Raw genomic sequence first — 23,045 nt, 5'->3', positions numbered from 1 at the left:
CCATTGTGTCGGTATTTTATACCATTTATTTCCACTTACTGTCTTACTGAACCATCATGGTACTGCTAGAACGACACTTACTGTGTTACTGCACCATCATGGTACTGCTAGAACGACACTTACTGTGTTACTGCACCATCATGGTACTGCTAGAACGACACTTACTGTGTTACTGCATCATCATGGTACTGCTAGAACGACACTTACTGTGTTACTGCATCATCATCGTACTGCTAGGACGACACTTACTGTGTTACTGCATCATCATGGTACTGCTAGGACGACACTTACTGTGTTACTGCATCATCATGGTACTGCTAGGATGACACTTACTGTGTTACTGCATCATGGTACTGCTAGAACGACACTTACTGTGTTACTGCATCATCATCGTACTGCTAGGACGACACTTACTGTGTTACTGCATCATCATGGTACTGCTAGAACGACACTTACTGTGTTACTGCATCATCATGGTACTGCTAGGACGACACTTACTGTGTTACTGCACCATCATGGTACTGCTAGAACGACACTTACTGTGTTACTGCACCATCATGGTACTGCTAGGACGACACTTACTGTGTTACTGCACCATCATGGTACCGCTCGAGCTACATACCAAACACTTTAAATTATCTCAACGAATGAATTAGACTCAATTACCTCAGATTCGTTGGCATTCTTGTATAATGAATTACAACAGTGTTTCCATTACTCAACATAATACTCTCTAAAAATTTTATACCTTGTGAATACTAAAATATTCCGTGGTCAAAGGTGTTTTTCGCCTACTACTGTACCATATCTCATAACGTTAATAGCTAGCAGGCACGCCAGGCATCATGTCTTATATGATAAGATTTGTTGAGAATTTTAACCTTGTTACCAACCTAAGATAACTCAAGAAAGTCAAGTGCGTCATCGGGGACTGTCAGTCATATTTCCCTTGTGGTCATTTATTCATGTCCCCCAGGATGTGACTCACAGCAGTCGCTTAACACCCAGGTATCTACTTACTGCTAGTTTGACAGGAACAGCAGGTGTAAGGTGGCAAACACCCAGGTACCTACTTAATGCTAGGTGAGGAAGGACAGCAGGTGTAAGGAAACATGCCACGCTAACCATCATATACAACGTTAGTAGCTAGCAGGCACCCTAGTCATCATACAGCATAACGTTAGTAGCTAGCAGGCACCCTAGTCATCATATGTCATAACGTTAGTAGCTAGCAGGTACCCTAGTCATCATATATAACGTTAGTAGCTAGCAGGCACCCTAGTCATTATATATCATAACGTTAGTAGCTAGCAGGCACCCTAGTCATCATATATCATAACGTTAGTAGTTAGCAGGCACGCTAGGCAACCTTCCCCTAACACCGGTTATATTCAGGCTGTGAAAATTTTATTATTCTTCTGTTATTTTCCGATGGGACGTGCGACTATGACCACCCTAGAAAATGCCGTGCCCATATGACAACAGGAAAATGCAAACTCTCTTCCTGTAAGCTTTTTCACCCTGAAATGTGTCCCTCTTCAGTACAGGAAAGACTGTGCTATAACTTAAATTGCCAGGCACACCATCTAAAGGGGACAAAAAGATACAAAACATCCAGGCCATGGGAAAACTTGGGTAGCCACAGCCACTCAAGAGGGAGAGGTTTTTAAAAAGCCAGGAAGAAAAAAAACTGGCAGGAAATGGCAGAAATCGTACACCAAATCCAGTCATTCCTGGAGTGGAACCACAGTCGATGGCCTCCACTCCAAACCAACAGATACAGATACTAATGCCGGAAAAAAAAAAAACAGTACCAACAATACCACCAGTCCGATGACATTCTTCTTTGTAAATATACAGGGTCTAAAGCCAGCAACGAACAACAAAATACCTTTCATCCGTGGACTGCTTGCAGAGGCAAAGGCAATGTTCACGGCTTTCACTGAGACCCACATAAAGAATCACTTGGACAACGAAATATGGATCCCAGGTTACAACCTATACAGATGCGACAGAGTGAACAGGCAAAAGGGGGGGGGGGTTGGCCTGTACATTGCAGAGTCACTTGTGTGCACAGAACTGCTGAATGCCTCAAATGATGTAGTAGAAGTTTTAGCAGTAAAGATCGAGAACCGAAACCTAATGCTCCTTTTTGTCTTCTCTTTCTCTTTCTAATCGTCTTGGATTTCTCTCTCAATTCTCTCTCTCCTTTTTCTCTTCTCTTTCGATTCTCTCTCTCTCCTTTTCTTCTTCTCTTTCCCTTTCTGTCTTTCTTCTCTCTCAATTCTCTCGCTTTCTAGTCTTTCCTGGATCTTAGCACTAATGAAAGATTCTAAATTTTTCCCTGTTATTCCTAACTTACTTCCAGCGTTCATCCAAAACTGGTATTCCTCCATACTTGCAAGAATAACTTAAACTATCAGGGGAAATGAGACGGGTATTAAAGAAAATGGAGGGTTCAATTCCTTCTCCGCTCAAACTGTAAATAAACCAGAGGGCTCGATCCCTACTTCAATTAAACAATATGTATTAATTAAAATGAGGGGTTCTATGCCGGCTCCAAGCAAACAGTAAGTAGAATGGGGTCACTTGACCATCCAATCTTCTCACCAACAAATCAAGAGTGTCCTATGACAGTTCCCTTGATATAATAAAAAGCTCAATGAAACAAATTGTCACTGGAAAATCTCGGGTCCCTAGAGTCTAATCCTCCAAAGTGTTTCAAGCTCACACAAAAATAGATGGCAGAATTAACTAGTATTCCTGCCTTGACTTGACTTACAATAAATTGAGACTATAACAATCACCAAATCTTTTAAATACCTGTACTGTAGTCCTACCATAGAGAATGATTACTCATGGCTGGTGGTAACCGTCTGTGGTATGCGGCGTTGAAGTTCCAATGGTAGATTCGAGATGGAGTTGAATCTTGATTCAGTCGAGTTGATCCTGGCAAGGTCGCCACTTGTGAAGGCTTACTCAGCCCTGTAACAACTTCAGTCAGTATTACTAAGGCTGGCTCCTCCTCAGGAAAATTAATGTATAGAAAAAGAATAAAAACTGACAAACATAAACACTTTATTATTTAGAAAATATAAAACACTTAAATATGAAATATTGATCCTACATTAAAGAAAATCAAAAATGAAAAATATAAATGATATCTGAATTCAACGCTAATATACATATATTGGGGTGTCTGGTGTTGGTGGCACTGCATGTTGTTGAAATCGTAGCAGTTGCTGATGATGAGGGGGGGTCGCAGGTGTTGGTTACAACCCACTGGTTCATTCTTCACAGTATAGCCGTGAGTATTCTATCCCGATGACAGGAAAGCAGGTTCTTTACCACTGCAATGATGAGGGGTTACATCCTGCAATTTCATACAGGTGCACAGGTAATTAAATCCAAAAGGGGGAAGTCTCAGGACGTTAGTCCATCTCCATCAATTCTACTCGTTGATTGGCAGGTGACCCTCTCTGTCATCCAAGCTGGAAAGATAGACAGGTTATCCACTGCTTAAGAAATCACTCTCCATGATAAGTACAATACCTAAAAGACGTGGTGATTATTACAACAGTCAACTTATAGCAAGACTGAAAGGACTAAGTTTATTATTGGCCAAAAGTGAAGCTTTCAACCAATAAATCCACTAGAATACAAGGCAGGCATGTACTTACAGTAGTGCTGGGAGCTGTGAGTCTAGTGATTACTGTTTGGACCGGAGCCCCACACGTCACCTTTCGGGGGGGGGGGAAGAAGGAGGGGAAGGGATAGTGGGAGCTAGACTGACCCTACCTTAACAAGCAGCCGGCAGTCAAACTATCACTTTCGGGGTGGGGGAAAAAAGGTGGGAATAGCGGGAGCTAGATTTACCTTACCTTAACAAGTAGCCGGCAATGAAACTATCACTTTCCGGGAGGGGGAAAACGGGGAGGGGGGGGGGAATAGCGGGCCCTGGACTTACCCTACCTTAACAAGTAGCCGGCAATGAAACTATTGTTACTATATACTCCATCGCTACTCCTATCTATTGAACTTTTCCCTCACAGTGCCTGACCAGCCGGGCTGTGGCTCATACGTTGGTTTGCGTGCAGCCAACAGTAACAGCCTGGTTGATCAGGTTCTGATCCACCAGGAGACCTGGTCACAGACCGGGCCGAGGGGGCGTTGACCCCCGGAACTCTCTCCAGGTAAACCCCAGGATGCGACCCACACCAGTCGGCTAAGACCCAGTTTCCCATTTTACTGATGGGTGAACATAGACAACCGATGTAAAGAAACACGTCCAATGTTTCTACCCTCGCTGGAAATCGAACCCAGACGCCTCACATTTTGAAGGGAGAGGTTTAGCCACCAGGCCACCAGCAACGACGTTCCTTAGCATATATTAATGAATGTTGTTTGCACTTAAATAAAAAAATACAGTCAGGGGTATTGACATGAGTTACGAACTTGCCAGTACAATATACACAAATCCGTATTTCATAAAAAAAAAAACTCTATTTCATCATTTGCATGTTTTAAGCAAGCCATAACTATTGTCAGGTGGAGTTGCACTTAATAGGAAACAAAAATAAGTAAATATGAGAGGATAACACGTCCAGTAACACCCAGGCCTTCCTCTAACCGGTCCACCACTATAAAAATTAAGGTGACAACACCCAGCTTGGCTGTCGCTCTGCATTTAGCATCATAGTGTAAAGGAAAATCATTACCGCATCATTTCGCTTCAAGAATGGTAACTCATAGATGGTAAATATTTGATGTAAAGATGATCAAGACTTAAATATGAAAAAAGAACAGTGATTTCCCAATTCAGACTATGGAAAGAGTTGATGAAAGAGATGGACCTTATTACCGCTCTCGCTTTAACGGTGGCCCGTGGCCTGGTGGCTAAAGCTCTGGCTTCACACGGTGAGGGTCCGGCTTCGATTCCTGGCGAGGGTTAAAACATTGGGCGTGTTTACTTATACCGGTTATCTATGGTCACCCATCAGTATAAAATAGGTACCTCGGTATTAGTCGACTGGTGTGGGTCGCATCCTGGGACAAAATTGACCTAATTTGCCCAAAATGCTCTGCATAACAAGCGGCTTTCTATATAGTAGTATATCATTGCTGTCAGCTAGACCTGTTAGGTTAGGTAAGGTTTGTCACGAAACAGGACAAGTGTTTCCTGACGTGGGTCTTAGATGATGACCCGCCTTTAGAGCTTTGGTCATTTGACCGAGGCCTTCTGCTGGCTTACCGGTCCTATTATATTATATTATATTATATTATATTATATTATACTATATTATATTATATTTATTGCTAGGGATGATGCCACTGTGGCTCTCCGCGCTGGGTGGCAAGATGCTGGAGGACGCCAAGATCAAAATCCCTTACATGAATCTGGTCATCTCCCTCATCAGTCTCACTGTTCCCATCACCATCGGTATCATCATCAGGTAAGACTCGCTCTTGTATAATGTAAGTACTATGCAATGCTGTTCACTGCTGTGCACTGATATTCACTGCAGTTCACAGTTTTTCACTGCTCTTCTATCGACGGTCCTCTTCTGTATCCTCAGGTAATTTAATGTAATTTTTTTTAGCAAATTTCTTCACATTAAGGTAATAAAGAGCAGTAAAAATGGCTACAGATTTATTAATTTCTATGATTTGTGAATCCAATAAAAGTTAATTTGTTAGACATAAGGCATCAGGTGCACACGAAGGTTATTAAAGCCTTAAATCTCCATTCTCTGGAGAGACGTAGATTATTATTATTATTATTATAATCAAGGGGGAAGCGCTAAACCCGGAGGATTATACAGCGCCTGGGGGGGGATGTGGAAGGCATTCATGCTTAATTCGGGGAACTGGGGAGAGACGTAGAATGAGGGGAGATATCATCGAAGTGTATAAGTGAATGACGGGCATAAACAAGGGAGATATTAATAAAGTACTGAGGGTGTCGAACCAGGTAAGAACCAGAAATAATGGATTTAAGTTGGATAAATTTAGATTTAGAAAGGACATAGGTAAGTACTGTTTTTTTTAACAAGTAGGGTGATAGAGGCTAGGACCTTGGGTAGCTTTAAAAAGAGATTGGACAGATATGAGAGTGGGAGGGGCTGGGTTTGATTGGTTTCATTGGGTACGGGAGTAAATTCATGGGTAGCTTTGGGTAGGGGTCGTTTTGATAAGGACCTGCCTTATATGGGCCAGTAGGCCTTCTGCAGTGTTCCTCCATTCTTATGTTCTGGCTGGTGACTGAACATAAGAAAGGATTAGCACTGCAGCAGGCCTACTGGTCCATGGGAGGCAGGCCCAACTCACACCCATTCATGTATTTATCTATTTATAAAACTACACAAGGTTTTAGCTTCAGTGACGGTACTCCTGAGTTTGTTCCACTCATCCATAACTTTATTACCAAATCGGTACATTCCTATATCTTTTCTGAATCTAATTTTTTCCATATTGAAACCATTGTTGCGAGTCCTGTCTTGATTAGATCATTTTAGCATATTATTTACATCCCCTTTAATTATTCCCGTTTCCCATTAATACACCTTAATCATATCCTCCCTAATTCTACGCCTATCTTGAGAGTGCAGATTCAGGGCCTCAGTCTATCCTCATAGGAAAGATTTCTGATACATGGGATCATCTTTGTCATCCTCCATTGTATGTTTTCATGCGCATTTATATCTTGACTGAAGGACTGATAAATGATAAAGATACTTAATTATTGCACAAATGACTCATTAACTTGGTGGTTTCCTAAACCATTTATCCGAACACCAGTTAATGGTCCAGCTACAAGCAGCCATCGTCACGGCCACAAATAAGCGTGTCGACTAGCAATGAAAAATGATAACTGACATTTTCCTAACACTAATTACTAATTTAATGTTTTGTTTCTTTTTAAAGATTGAAGAAACCAACGTGGGCTGATAAAGGAGCCAAAATACTCAAACCTTTCTCACTGTGCATTTTGCTGTTCTTCTTCACAGTAAGTAATGGACGACCAATATTATACAGTTTTTGTTGTCAAGGATATTTGAAGGTATTTAGAGGATTTTTGGGGTTGCTGAATTCGAAAATACCAGTAGGGTTTTTCAGACAGGCCTCGTGGAGGATCAGGGCCTGATTAACGAGGCTGTTATTGCTGGCCCCACGTAAACTGACTTTCGAGCTACAGCCCGCCTGGTCAGGTACTGACTTTAGGTGCCTGTCCAGTGCCTTCTTGAAGACAACCAGGGGTCTATTGGTAATCCCCTTATGTATGCTGGGAGCAGTTGAACAGTCTTCGACCCCTGACATTTATTGTGTTGCCTCATATTGAACTTGTGGCCCCCCTGCTTTTCATTGGGGGAATGTTGCATCGCCTGCCAAGTCTTTTGCTTTCGTAAGGAGTGATTTTCGTGCGCAGATATGGGCCTAGTCTCTCTAGGATTTTCCAAGTGTATTTTATTAGAAGTGGTTGGAAGAGGCTGAAGAGGAGCTGGGAGAGACTGAGAAGAGGCTGAAGATGGGCTGGAAACTGCTGAAGAGAGGGCTGGGAGGAGCTGAAGAGGGGCTGGAAGCTGTTAAAGAGGGGTTGGAAAGGCTGAAGAGATGCTAGGGGGTGGTATACTGGAGAGGGTTTCGGGGATCAACGCCCCTGCAGCCCGGTCCGTGACCAAACCTCATGGTGGATAAGAGCCTGATCAACCAGGCTGTTGCTGCTGGCCGCACGTAACCGACATGTGAACCACAGCTGGTCTGGTAAGACACATATGCAACAGTTAGACATCTTTATTCCGAAACGTTTCGCCTACACAGTAGGCTTCTTCAGTCGAATACAGAAAGTAGGCAGGAGCAGTAGAGATGTGAAGACGATGTAATCAGTCCATCACCCTTAAAGTCGTAGAATTTGAGGTTGTCAGTCCCTCGGCCTGGAGAAGTTCAGTTCCATAGTCAGGAACTATCTGAAGATCAAGCGACAGTGTGGAGGCTTAAATACTGTCGGAAGGAGAGGTGCAGGGTAGTAGTAGTAGTAGTAGTAGTAGTGAGAGGCAACTGAGAGGTCATGTCCCTCTCAGATCCAACCCTTCTCACTTGAAAAGCTTGTCCAAGGTGTTTTCTGTACCAAGATGCCACGTGTTGCAGTGTCTGACAAGATGAACATCAAAATGGTATACAATACCGACAGGTTGTTAGGTAAGACACATATGCAACAGTTAGACATCTTTATTCCGAAACGTTTCGCCTACACAGTAGGCTTCTTCAGTCGAATACAGAAAGTAGGCAGGAGCAGTAGAGATGTGAAGACGATGTAATCAGTCCATCACCCTTAAAGTCGTAGAATTTGAGGTTGTCAGTCCCTCGGCCTGGAGAAGTTCAGTTCCATAGTCAGGAACTATCTGAAGATCAAGCGACAGTGTGGAGGCTTAAATACTGTCGGAAGGAGAGGTGCAGGGTAGTAGTAGTAGTAGTAGTAGTAGTGAGAGGCAACTGAGAGGTCATGTCCCTCTCAGATCCAACCCTTCTCACTTGAAAAGCTTGTCCAAGGTGTTTTCTGTACCAAGATGCCACGTGTTGCAGTGTCTGACAAGATGAACATCAAAATGGTATACAATACCGACAGGTTGTTAGGTAAGACACATATGCAACAGTTAGACATCTTTATTCCGAAATAAAGATGTCTAACAACCTGTCGGTATTGTATACCATTTTGATGTTCACAGCTGGTCTGATCAAAACAGAGAAGGGGGCACCCGGGATTGAACCGATCTGTAATCAAATGCTCTACCACTTAGCTACATCCCCTGGTAAACTTGTTTGGTATTTTATTAGATATTTGTCTTGCCTATGAAGTTTACCCCACAAGGCTGCAATGTAACAACAAGATGAAACAAACAGCAACACTGCAACAATATCTACATCAACATTAAAATATTAATCTCAACATCAACATAGCAATAACAACAACAACAACCCAACAACATAAATGAAACAGCAACAGCAACACCATTAACAACAACAATGGGGAAAACTGGGAGAGCAACACCTGGAGCTCTCCCCGATTACCCCTGAGGCCACGAATATTCCAATGTAAATAAGTCATTAATCACACAGGTAGGTATACTAACAATGAGAAGCGATAAAATCTACAAGCTAGCAGGGTCAGTGAAGTCAATGTGTGGAGGCAAAGGAAAGCGTATAACCAAAGTGGAATCGGAATGTTGTTAAGGAAAAGATTCCTGCGAGGGTTGTGATTAGATTTTAGATTTTGCCACCGAAGTGGCTAGTTTATTGTGCACCCCATATCCATCCTGTGGACGGTAGCGCGAGAGCATATGGATACACAAAAGGCCTAGGAACTAGGCCCCAAAGGGTTAACAGGAATACATATTGATTTATATCTACATATCTATAGTTAACTTATCTGTTGCAAGCAAATTTAGGAAATTTGCTTAGTATATCTGGTATCTTATTTTCATTAATAAGATATCTTGACATGTCACATAGGTTATTATACTGTCTGTCTCTGTATTCCTCAATAAGTGGACAATTAAGCACATAGTGTTCAAGACAGTGACCATATGCCTGATCACATAATTTACATTTAGTTTGATCATCATCTGTGTGTCTCCCGAACTGCCAGAAGTACTTGTAACCAAGCCTAAGCCTGGCCACTACAACATCAGTCAGTCTGTTCACATTGCAAGTTGCTCCATAAACATACTTATCTACGTTCATGTTATCATAGTGGGTTATAGATCTACTCAGGCTTCTAACTGTATTCCTATAACAATCATTTTCATTATTTGCTTCTCTCCTAATATTATTCCTAATGCCAAAGTTATATTCTACATTCTCCTTCTCGATACTCTTCTTGGCTAACATATCAACTTTATCATGAAGGAGTAATCCAATGTGTGATGGGATCCATAGCAATTGTACATTAATTCCTTTGTCCCTAATTTTTGAGTATCTATACCTGGCTTCTCCAATGAGCATGTTGTTGGAGTCATTATATGAGTCAAGAGCCTTCAATGATGGCATAGAATCAGTAATGATGATAGAGTCAAGCTCAGTGTCATAGGTTAGCTTTAGCGCCATTAGGATTGCAAACAATTCAGTTTGCAGTGTATTATTATTATTATAATCAAGGGGGAAGCGCTAAACCCGGAGGATTATACAGCGCCTGGGGGGGGGATGTGGAAGGCATTCAGGCTTAATTCGGGGAACTGGAGCACAGATCCAATTCCCTAAATCAAGAGCCCCTCACCAACATCAAGGAACCTTCCTTGAGGGGAGTTTGCAGTGTAGACGCCCAGTTGTTAATTCTTATGCCTAACTCAACAAATTTATTATCGTTCTTAACTAGGGAGGTGGCAACAAGAGCAGATGCAGCCCTGCCAGAAGACTCCTGTTTAGATCCATCAGTGTATATAACCTGTGATAACTTATTACTACCAGCTAGGTGAGAAATTTCTTCTTGAGCAGTTGCTCTAACAAGAGATTTAAGGAAGGGATTACTAGCAATAAGCTTCTTGGGAGGGACTTGTAGGTATGTGATATTAAATGAACACATCTTCCATGGAGGGGTGAAATGCTCTTGTTGCCTACAGTGATACAGTTCATGCAGGTTATAAAACTTAATGCAATTGCACGTTTTCACAATCCATTTAGATCTGTGTGTATTTACCTCTAGACACTTGGTAAGATTCACTGTGACAGTGTCTGGTTCGTTTCTCAACATTCTAATACCGAGTACAGTGTTAATTTCAACAATCCTGTTGTGAAAAATGAGAAGGGGCATAAGGAGGTGCACCGGTATCCATCGAGGGGTTTCGTCTCCGCAATACAGTCGGAGACGACAAGGAAGATGCCAATACCATGATTTCAGAGACAGTTGAGGTAGAGCAAGTAGAGATTGGGGAAACTATGGAGGGAACCAAAAAGATCTGAGAGGGAAGGAGAGTATGAGCCTGGAGAGATGTGCCGGCGGGAACAGAAGAATCCTACAGTGGAACAGGAGAAGGAGGAGGCTGGAAGGGGACTGAGGGACAATTCTGGAGGGGTCACAGGAGAAGAGGGGACCATACGACGGGGGTGAACCTTCACCTTCGTTTGAGAGTTAGAAAGGGGGTAAGAATTAGGCACCGATGCCGAAAAAGAGATCTGTCGGGAATTGTAAGCACCGGAGGAATGTGAAGAGACTTAGGCACAGGAGACAGGTTCAACTTCGCAGGTGATAAGCGCGAAGAAGGTGCAGATGTGCGAGGCCTCGTAGACTGAGAAACTAGCGGGCAAGATGAAGTAGAAGTAGGAAGAGGTACAGAGGTGGGGGTTTCACTTACTGCAACACACATACACTGACCCATAGGAAGAACTTCACTCAAATACTAACATATGCACATATTCACTTGTCAAAATTTCCCCGACCACACTCGCAACAAACTATCACCAGGTGACTCACACACGTGTATCAAGACATTTGTTGATAAACTAGGGAAACAGCCATACCAAAACTGTAAGTATTTAGTTTACGCTCTTTAACTGAGTTTAATCACATTTTGGTACTCTAGCAAATGTGAAAGTTATATAAACTTCATGATGGACTTCATTGTCACAACAACTCAAGTTGCGTCCAACTTGGTGTTGCAGGTGGGATCAATCAACTCTTACAAGATTATACTGACAATGACGTGGCAGATGGTGGTAGCTGGTGTGATGGTGATGAGCTGCGGCTACTTCTTCGGAGCCGCCTTCGCTAAGCTGGTCTGCCTCAACAAGAAGCAAATCATCGCTGTCAGCATCGAGACGGCACTTCAGAACGCTGGCGTCGCTTTCGTCGTAGTCAAGCTTTCGCTGGAAACCCCTTACAGGTGACACTGTCTTGCCATCACTTATTACTACAAGTTCTCATAGTCTTAGACAATGCTAATTGCAATAATAATAATACTAACAATTGTTAGGTAAGACACATATGCAACAGTTAGGTATCTTTATTTCCAAACGTTTCGCCTACACAGTAGGCTTCTTCAGTTGAGTACAGAAAAGTTGATAGAAGCAGAAGATACTTGAAGACGATGTAATCAGTCCATCACCCTTAAAGTTTTGAGGTGGTCAGTCCCTCAGTCTGGAGAAGAGCATTGTTCCATAGTATGAAACAATATGGAGATGAAGTGACAGGATGGAGCCTTATATAGCGCCAAGAGGTGAGACGTAGGTCACTAGACAAGGTAAGAACTCAGATGTTGGGAGGTCAGGTCCCTCTCAAATCCAGCCGTTCTCACTAGTAGAGGTTGTCGAAGTTGATTGTAGGTCTGTACCAAGATACCCTTGTGTTGCAGTGTCTGACAGATTGAACATTAAAATGGTATAAAATACTGACAGGTTGTTAGGTAAGACACATATGCAACAGTTAGGTATCTTTATCCTCCATCAGCCTTTGCAACCTCTCTTCAGAATCGGGAAAAGGTAACTGAGATAGCTCCTACTTTGTATCAAATTCTTTATCCTTTAATTCCACACTTTGCCCTAACACCCTACCATTCACTTCTTTTACAACCCCATATTCATATTCATCTATAAATATGTTAAACATGAGGACATCACATATTCTTGCCTAAGACCTACTCTGTTGGAAACTAATTCACCTCTTCTACATATTTTAACCTGAACCTCGCTATCCACATATTTCTTTTTCTACTTTTAGCAACCTACCACCTATTCCATACATCTGCCACATTACTTCCTTGTTCATCTTATCATATTTCATTCCTAAATCTATGAATGCAAGAAAAAAGTTCCTTACCTTTATCCAAGTATTGTTCACTTATCTACACTTGATCTACACCTCCTGTAACCTTCCTAAAACCTCCTTTTTCCTCAGCAATCCTCAGTCTAATCTATTCTTCTTCTTAAGACACATGTGCAACAGTTGTGTGTCTTTATTCAGAAACGTTTCGACTAAACAGTAGGCTTCTTCAGTCGAATAGAGAGGAGGTTAAAGAAGCAGCAGAGATGTCTAGATGCTGTAATCAGTCCTCCCCTTGAGGAATAAGTACCTTCTCATCTAGGACTAGTTGTCCCTAGGTCTAGCCTCATTCCCTGCCCTCACGAGGCTTGTAGGGAGAACCTAGGCATCTTGGGCTGCCACAAACCCCGCACCCACTGGGCTCGAAGGGTGTGGCAACTACACAGCAGCAGACGATGTCAGGAAGTAATCCTAGGTTTTCTACACATATGCTGCTATGTACGATATTCTATGTAACTGTATTTGTGTATACCTGATTATTATTATTATAATCAAAAAGAAGCGCTAAGCCACAAGGACTATACAGGTGTATACCTGAATAAACTTACTAAAGGCAGTAAGCACTACAGAATCCTTTTGGAGCCACACCCCAGCTTTGGGCCGCAGCCCGAGCACTGAGGAAGCTCAGGGATGCCTCTTGCTGTGTAACTGCTGCTACTTCTTCATATGTCTGTTGCACTCTTGAGCTGAAGTAACAGTACGGAAAGTTATGTACTGTCAAAGGTGAGGCATCTTGACGACAGGAGAGGCAGAGCCCACTTGTAGACATAAGAATGTAATCATTGGGAGGGCAGATCCCTCTCAAATCCAACCCTTCTCACTCGTAACTAGTGGTCAGGTAGAAAAGTTTTCTAAGTTGTCCTCTGTACCAAGATACCGTTGTGTTGCAGTGTTGGACAGTGTGAATATGATAATGGTATACAATACCAACAGGTTGATAAGACATATGTGCAGCAGTTAGGTATTTTTTTCCGAAACGTTTCGCCTACACAGCAGGTTATTATTATTATTACTCTATTTCTACAAGTACATGTACAAGGTATACAGTCCTAGCTGATGTCAATGACATAGTACAACATTGAAAGCCGCTTGTTATGCAGAGCATTTCGGGCAAATTAGGTCAATTTTGTCCCCAGGATGCAACCCACACCGCATCCAGATACCTATTTTACCGATGGATGAACATGGACAGCAGCTGTCTTAAGGAAGCACGTCCTAATGTTTCCACCCATACCTGGATCATCCCCCAGACCTCAGTGTGAGAGATGAGTACACTAGCAATCGATAATATTAGATTACTAATTTTGTTATTATTATTATTATTATTATTATAAAGAGTGCATATTGATAACCATATTTACTCATTTGCAGTGACATGGCCTCTGTTCCCATCATAGCTACACTGTTCATGAGTGGCCCGCCCTTGATACTAGCGTTCCTCATGTACACACTGTTGCGTCGCTGCTGTGGCTGCTGCCCCAACGCTCACCTCCCTCAAGCTCTGCCACCAGCACAGGAAGACACCAATGAGCTGAAACACTTGCCAGGGAACACTGAAGGCGAAGCTGGGGAAGTCTCCACATTTCTTTCAGATCCTCGAAAATGATATGGAATTTTTTTGTGTTGCTCATATGCTACCATGGCTAAATGTCTATTTGTTAAATGGGTTATAACTTTGTGTATACCTGGAGGGTGTTTCGGGGGTCACCATCCCCACGACCCGGTCCATCATGACCAGGCCTCGCGGTGTCAGGGCCTAATCAACCAGGCTGTTACTGCCGGCCTCATGTAAACCGACGTATGGACCACAGCCCGGCTGGTCAGGTACTGACTTTAGGTATCTGTCCAGCTCCCTCTTGAAGACAGCCAGGGGTCTATTGGTAATCCCCCTTATGTATGCTGGGAGGCACCCGAACAATCTTGGGCCCCTTATACTTATTGGAAACTGAACTCATTGGGATTGAGTTTCAGGACTATCTTGCCATGTTTTCGATCCCTTCAAAAGTTATGTAATTGTCATCCGAAAAACAATTGGTATGCTCTCGTATTTTAGTCTGTAGTGTTGTATGAACTAGTGTACCCTAATGCTCTTTTGAGTAAGCGAAGGTTTGATCTGGAATTTCAAACATGTCAAAAAATTTATCAACCTGGGCTTCAGTAAACCATGGTGCCAGTAATTCAGGGTTTGAAAGTTCACTCACCATATTCACTGTGAAACTCTCTTTTCTCTTTCTCTCATATTCCTCAAAAATTGTTCTTTAGTAGTTTAAGTATTTTTGCTATTTCAGATCCCAAACTTGTTGAGGATAAGTTTTGTCCCGGCCCACGTATAATCTCGCCTACGTTTACTACTGAAATACAATTACAGAAACATTCACAAGTACCTAAGATACCACTGACAATGCAAGTAGGAGACAGTCACCCAGTAACACATAGAGCAAAGAAACAGTGCTGAAGTGATAAATTAGGCAGACTAACCAAAGTCAGAGATGTCACCAACCTTCTTAGTTTCACTAACAGCGTGACTATATGCACAGCAAAAGTCAGAAACTCAACAAACAACAAAACATAATACAATAAGAACAAGCCTCCATTTCATGATCTCTAGCACATCTGTTTTCTGGGCCTCTGGTATAGCATTGTGCTGAACACTAGAGTACCACAGGGAAGTGTCCTTGGCCCCCTACTCTTCCTCTTGTACATCACTCATCTTCCAAATGTATCACAACAACTTAGACCTATTCTCTTTGCTGACGACATGACTTACGTCATCTCCCACCCTAATCTTGCCTCACTCAACACTATTGTTAATGAAGAGCTAGCAAAAATATCAACCTGGATGTCTGCCACATGTCAGCTCACACACTAAGGTCAGAAGTTCGAATCCCCGGTAAGACTGGATAACATTAGGACATGTTTCCTTAAGACACCTGCTGTCCCTGTTCACCTATCAGTATAAAATGGGTACCTGGGTGTTAGTCGATTGGTGTGGGTCGCATCCTGAGACCAAATTGACCTAATTTGCCCGAAATGCTTTGCATAACAAGTGGCTTTCTGTATAGTAGTATGTCATTGATGTCAACTAGGTCTGTATACCTTGTTTGTACTTGTAGAAATAAAGATATTATATTATTATTATTATTATGTTAGGGAGCAGAACGGGTGATGCCCAGCTGAACATTATGACTGACAACACTTATTGCCAAACATAATGAGGGCAAATTTCTGGGTCTGCATCTTGACAGCAACTTGATATTCAACTCACATATCCAACACAACAAAAGAAGTATCCAAAACAGTTGGGATCCTCTCAAAGATATGTTATTATGTACCACATTCAGCCCTGCTAACACTTTACTATTCACTCATCTATCCCTACCTTACCTATGCTATTTGTGCCTGGAGATCAACAGCAGCCTCCCACCTAAATTATTATTATTATTATTATAATCAAAAAGAAGCACTAAGCCACAAGGGCTATACAGGCCCTCCCACCTAAAGCCAATAATAATCTAACAAAAAGCTGCAGTAAGAATTATCATGCCATCTAGTGATGGAACCCCCCCCCCTCCCCCGCACTTTTCAAAGACCTAACCTACTAACTGTACAACACATTCACACCTACTATAGTACAACCTACAATTACAGAACCATAAAGTCTAATATTAATCCCGATCTAAAATTTTCTTGAAAGTTGCAACAGGACCCATATACATAATACCAGACACAAAAATCTTTATGACATTCCTTGTGTCCGGCTAAATCACTTCAAAAATTCAATGTACATAAAAGGGCCAAAAATCTGGAATGCTCTGCCCAAAATCTCCAGAACTGCTGACTCAACCAGCATATTCAAAACTACCGTTAAAAAACATCTCATCTCCCTAAACTCACCCCATCTTCAGTTAACTATGTGAAAACCACACATACTATTTTCAGTATCATGAACACATCCAAAACTTGCTCTCATTATCTGTAATTATCCCGGTTTTATACTTTCACCTAACATACTGTAAACATAAAATTTCTGATCCTAAGTTAGTCCTAAGTTTGCGTTAAATACTCTGCCATTATAGCTTTCGATTATAGAAACATGTATCATGGTGAGAAAAACCATTCCCCTTACTAAATTATACTGTACTAATTGTAATACTCTTATATGTTTTGTACTTCACTCTTATCAATCTTAATGTTAAATTTTTAATTACCTATTATACTAATATGCAATAATAAATATTAAAATGTACTGCTCCATAACCTGTGTCAGGTTATGGAGCAGTCAGTGAGAATTAGGATTAGTCTGCCCAAAATGCCTAGGCAAGCTAGTGGCTTTTTTTGTAATTAATATCATATAATATGTAAATCACACATTGTAAGCTTTGCGAGGAAGTAAAAATTTTAATTTTCATAAGTAAATGCTGATGTCAGTCACAATTATCACTCAACAAGAAAACAAGTATGTTCAGTAATATTTTGTATCATTTATACCTAAATTACCATATAGACTATATACAAAATGTAAAGATTTTCGACACAATCCAACTCAATAACGAACAGTGATACAAGTATCACACAACCAAAAGTTACAAATAAGAAATGCACTGGCTGATGGTCTGAGTCCTGGTGGACCGGATACTTAACCTAGACAAAGCAATCACACAATCTTGCCCCTGATCCAAATCTCTCCTGAAAAATTAGAATAAAACAGTAGACCTAATGAACACCAGATGTCCTTGGGCTGTTTACTATCACTAGACGACTCTGGTCAAATGTGGTTACAGCTGGCAAAGACGAGTACAGGATTACGGGATATCTTCTTTGTGCCAAATAGGTACATACGTACTAGGCGGATGCAACATGTGTTGGACAGATGTGTCAAAAAATAGGTCTAAAAAAAAAAAAGTTGAACCATAGAACAAAGGAAATAAGGTAAGTTGACTTTTAAGTCACATTTCGAAAAAAATTTTTATCCATGCTGGCAAAAAGGAAAATCTATCACTGTATAGGGGGTGGTGTCGGGGAGTGGTAGGGGATGGTGGGATGGTGTCAGGGAGTGGTAAGGGATGGCTCCCCGGCTGCTACACAGCAAGGTGGCTGCTTGAGCAAAAGAGTTAGTAAGTTTATTCAGGTATACACAAATACAGTTACATAGATTACATACATAGCAGCATGTGTAGAGAACCTAGGATAACCCAAAAAAGCCAGACAAACTGAACCATATTAAATTAATATATGTGTTACATACATGTTACATGCTGTAAAGAGTTTTATGAGGATAGTGAGGCTCAGGTTAGGGTGTGTAGAAGAGAGGGAGAATACTTCCCAGTAAAAGTAGGTCTTAGACAGGGATGTGTAATGTCACCATGGTTGTTTAATATATTTATAGATGGGGTTGTAAAAGAAGTAAATGCTAGGGTGTTCGGGAGAGGGGTAGGATTAAATTATGGGGAATCAAATTCAAAATGGGAATTGACACAGTTACTTTTTGCTGATGATACTGTGCTTATGGGAGATTCTAAAGAAAAATTGCAAAGGTTAGTGGATGAGTTTGAGAATGTGTGTAAAGGTAGAAAGTTGAAAGTGAACATAGAAAAGAGTAAGGTGATGAGGGTATCAAATGATTTAAATAAAGAAAAATTGGATATCAAATTGGGGAGGAGGAGTATGGAAGAAGTGAATGTTTTCAGATACTTGGGAGTTGACGTGTCGGCGGATGGATTTATGAAGGATGAGGTTAATCATAGAATTGATGAGGGAAAAAAGGTGAGTGGTGCGTTGAGGTATATGTGGAGTCAAAAAACGTTATCTATGGAGGCAAAGAAGGGAATGTATGAAAGTATAGTAGTACCAACACTCTTATATGGATGTGAAACTTGGGTGGTAAATGCAGCAGCGAGGAGACGGTTGGAGGCAGTGGAGATGTCCTGTCTAAGGGCAATGTGTGGTGTAAATATTATGCATAAAATTCGGAGTGTGGAAATTAGGAGAAGGTGTGGAGTTAATAAAAGCATTAGTCAGAGGGCAGAAGAGGGGTTGTTGAGGTGGTTTGGTCATTTAGAGAGAATGGATCAAAGTAGAATGACATGGAAAGCATATAAATCTATAGGGGAAGGAAAGAGGGGTAGGGGTCGTCCTCGAAAGGGTTGGAAAGAGGGGGTAAAGGAGGTTTTGTGGGCGAGGGGCTTGGACTTCCAGCAAGCGTGCATGAGCGTGTTAGATAGGAGTGAATGGAGACGAATGATACTTGGGACCTGACAATCTGTTGGAGTGTGAGCAGGGTAATATTTAGTGAAGGGATTCAGGGAAACCAGTTATTTTCATATAGTCGGACTTGAGTCCTGGAAATGGGAAGTACAATGCCTGCACTTTAAAGGAGTGGTTTGGGATATTGGCAGTTTGGAGGGATATGTTGTGTATCTTTATACGTATATGTTTCTAAACTGTTGTATTCTGGGCACCTCTGCAAAAGCAGTGATAATGTGTGAGTGTGGTGAAAGTGTTGAATGATGATGAAAGTATTTTCTTTTTGGGGATTTTCTTTCTTTTTTGGGTCACCCTGCCTCGGTGGGAGACGACAGACTTGTTGAAAAAAAAAAAAAAAAAAAACATACAATTGTGCAGCAATTCTTCAATGGCGGGCTACTGTATTATTATAATAACAATAGAGCGTGTTCGATAGGAGTGGAGACGAATGGTATTTGGGACCTGACGAGCTGTTGGAGTGTGAGCAGGGTAATATTTAGTGAAGGGATTCAGGGAAACTGGTTATTTTTATATAGTCGGACTTGAGTCCTGGAAATGGGAAGTACAATGCCTGCACTTTAAAGGAGGGGTTTGGGATATAGGCAGTTTGGAGGGATATGTCGTGTATCTTTTTAAGTATATGCTTCTAAACTGTTGTATTCTGAGCACCTCTGCAAAAACAGTCATTATGGGTGAGCTGAAAGTGTTGAATGATGAAAGTATTCTCTTTTTGCAGACCCTCTTGATGCCATTTCACTTCTGATGTGTATTCTCAGGTAGCCAGAGCTGAACTGAATGCTGGTTTGCGAGCTCCTGTCTTTATATTTGCCAAGCAAAACCCTAGAACATAATAGTTTTACATCAGTCTTCCTTGAAAGTGTTCCAGAAGTGTCCTGACCACAAGAGCAAAGTTCTGGGATCAAAACTGCTTTTTTAAATTTTGCTTAGATATAAAGTACATACTGGGAAATGATACTTATTTCCCAGGAACACAACAAAAATTAAATTTTGTTACATAGTATTATTATCAGCGAATGATATTAAGGATTTAGAGGAACAGTGCTGCAGATATATTTACAACAATGCAGTGAAAATAATGGGCAAAGTTATATTAGCAGTTACATACTGAGAATATAGATAAATGCTCAGCCAGATGGTAAACATCCCACTAACATGAGTTGTGAACAGAATAAATAAAATATTTCAAAATATAATATAAATGTTTATTAAAATTCTTCATAATATGTATTTGAGAATTTACAGCTAACATAATATCAAAAAAATATTTGTATATACAAAACCTCCAATTTCTACATATTTCTTACCACAAATCAGTATTTATAAAAAAATATGGACAACATTGGTTTTCTATTTGTAAAATACATTATTAATAAGATTAAGATTAAAACACAACCGCTGACAGTATAACTACTTATGGGTTAAATGACCCTTTAAATTATTTAAGATAATACTTGAGAATAATAAGAGACCAAGGTCGACAGATCAGGCCATCGTCAAGATCTACAACAATCAATTACATGCAAGTCATCACTGCTTATAGGTCAAAAGACTGACTGTCTCTTAGTAGAAGAACCATATCAATTTATTGTACAACAGTTTCATAAAACTACTTCTAATGTGGTATTAAAATACTCGATTCAAGCTTTAAACTGTAAATATATTAATGCAAAACAAAAATGAGGTACTTTTATATAAAATCTATTATGGAGAACATACAGACCAATGCTCTTCAGTTTTAAAATTGTGTGTTAAAGGAATATATTTTTAATAGTGATACCTCTATAAATTAATGACATCTCAAATTAATGCCTAAAACAGGAATTTTTAAATGTATACATTTGTCACACAAACTCTGTACTGCATCTGAACAACAGCAGTTGTAAAAATGGATCACAAACTTTGAAAAACACCACGAAAGTATTATGAATTGTGCGCACTTGATAAAATATAAAACTGCAGCGAGAACAAGTGGAGAGGAGACTGCTGACTACTGAGTAAAACATTCAACAACTAATGTAAAGTGTGCCCTCAAGAAACACCTCAACTGATGTTTCCCTCAGTTGGTGTGTTTCTATTTTCAAAGGTTCTTAAATACACTCGCAACCTGACCTGAAGCCAGACAACCTTGCTGACTGCTTAATGAACCAGTAATACCAGGTCTATTGTGCCATGTCCCCTCCTGAATTGGCACTCATTATTAGAAGTGGTCCTATTTCCTCTAGAAAGTGGATCACTTCATACAGGAAATGCCATAACAGCCAAACCCCTGGCACCAACAGCCTGATTGATTAGCACTCAACAAAGACATCAGTCCTCAGGCCAGACCATAACTGGATAAAAGGAAAAGTGAGGTTTTAGCAGCCAATGTGAAATTTTTCTATAATTTTTAGGCTATAGCATCCTAGGATACTCAAGTCTACACAGACTGAGCCAGTGTCTTTACAGCAAGATATAGTCCAAAGATCATAATTCTGTTCATACTGGTGATTGTCATAGTGAATAGCAGGGAAAGAGAATGAGAATAAAGTAAGAGAGCATAACAAAGCAGTGGTCCATTTGCTCATGTCATTAATCATGTATCTTCTCCCATGCACAACTTAATAAAAAAAATATATACTTCTGAGATGATTCAAACAGGGAGAAGTTACTTAAGAACACATTCAAGTATGAACTTAACACTGGATTGTTGAATTTTATTACAGGGTTGCAGGAATACCACGGTGAATTAAATTTTCAGTAACCAAGCCAATGGCAGGATGACCCATAGAAGAAATAGGGTCACTCACTCCCTCACTCTCTCTCCAGAAGAGTATTTACATAATGATATGACGACAGCTCATTACATCGTAATATGTCCACCGTACACTGAGTGCAGGAACTAGACAAATTCCAAATGATACAAAAAAAAATTCACAGTGGTTAACTGCTGGAATGGGATCCAAGAGGAAGTAGTGTGATAAAACCAATGGAAACTTCGAGAAATTACATAACAAGCTAAACAATAGGTCTGCCTCTTTAACCAAATAGGTCATCACACTTCTGAGGATACAAGAAAGTGAATTAGCTCGCCTAGGAATTCAGCAAGGAACGCAAGACTCAATTTCAACTTAAACCATTGAATTTTTTTTAGACAGTATGTATAATGAAGTTTATGTACAGCACTCCATAAACTTTATTGGTAACATTAACATTAAAATCACTAACAAATACAAGAAAATTAATTAAATTCTTTTATTTTAATAATAATAAAAAAAAGAGGATATGTCATACAATTACAGTTTTTGGCAATATGTATTTAATCAAGTTACCCAGTGATGGAATGAGATCGTATGGATCATATGAATGACATTAGCAGGTCTCATCCAACGTATTTCTTTAATGTTATGGTAATAGCTCCAGAATTCTGTATCTTACAGTTTATACAAGTATAGTTTATGTATGGCAAGAATACAGAATTCAGTAGGCTGCAGCCTGCACAAAATTTAACAGAAGTGCAATACAAAATAAATTTTGTTAATGACCATTTAAACACACACAGTCCACACTTCCCCATCACTTTTAATTAGTATATTAAATCCCAGGATAATACAGGTACTTATTTGTATATTCCCCCATCTTTAATGTTTGGTATATATACTGTACACATATTCACACTGAATAACTAAACTGCATGCAATATAAATCTTCATCACTTTTATAATCACTAATATTAGCAGTAAAAACTGAAACATCCAAATGAGCAAATGTGCAACAAGATAATAATGAACAATTTTTAAGTATAAATACCTAAAAGTGAAGCTTATTAATTTTATTTAATTTAAATTCTTGAATGTTTCTGTCTTCATTTATATTGGTGGAACTAATATGAGGTACTGCTGGGAGTGTCTAGGAAGACCAAACTGATGCCACCACAACCTACAGCTCAGGCTTGACACCATCTTCAGTTATCTGTTGGAAATAAAGATTGAGATTA

At 40.4% G+C, this 23,045-nt stretch overlaps 2 protein-coding genes across 5 annotated transcripts in view; one reads left to right on the top strand and one right to left on the bottom strand.

Annotated features, from left to right (window-relative positions):
* The window catches only part of LOC128699107 (hepatic sodium/bile acid cotransporter), a 54,769-nt gene extending 37,492 nt beyond the window's left edge, over nt 1-17,277 (top strand). The window contains exons 4-7 of the mRNA XM_053791625.2: nt 5,321-5,453; nt 6,925-7,006; nt 11,653-11,873; nt 14,180-17,277. Coding sequence (XP_053647600.1) covers nt 5,321-5,453; nt 6,925-7,006; nt 11,653-11,873; nt 14,180-14,414 — 671 coding nt within the window. The 3' untranslated portion in view covers nt 14,415-17,277. The remainder of the gene's footprint in view (nt 1-5,320; nt 5,454-6,924; nt 7,007-11,652; nt 11,874-14,179) is intronic.
* A 2,983-nt stretch (nt 17,278-20,260) lies between these two features.
* LOC128699108 (uncharacterized) overlaps nt 20,261-23,045 on the bottom strand; it is a 49,185-nt gene continuing 46,400 nt past the window's right edge. For 3 of the 4 annotated variants that reach the window (XR_011393488.1, XR_011393489.1, XM_053791626.2), the window contains one exon: nt 20,261-23,020. Coding sequence is in view for 1 of the 4 variants with exons in the window: in XM_053791626.2 (XP_053647601.1) it covers nt 22,988-23,020 (33 nt within the window). In the remaining 3 variants the exon portion in view is untranslated. Of the gene's footprint in view, nt 23,023-23,045 lie in introns of all 4 variants that reach the window. The other variant, XR_011393490.1, reaches the window with a different exon arrangement.

Source organism: Cherax quadricarinatus, chromosome 54 (genome assembly GCF_038502225.1).
Source record: "Cherax quadricarinatus isolate ZL_2023a chromosome 54, ASM3850222v1, whole genome shotgun sequence".
Lineage (NCBI taxonomy): Eukaryota > Metazoa > Arthropoda > Malacostraca > Decapoda > Parastacidae > Cherax > Cherax quadricarinatus.
Note: the sequence above shows the minus strand (reverse complement) of the source record. Positions and strands in the feature narration are given on the sequence as shown.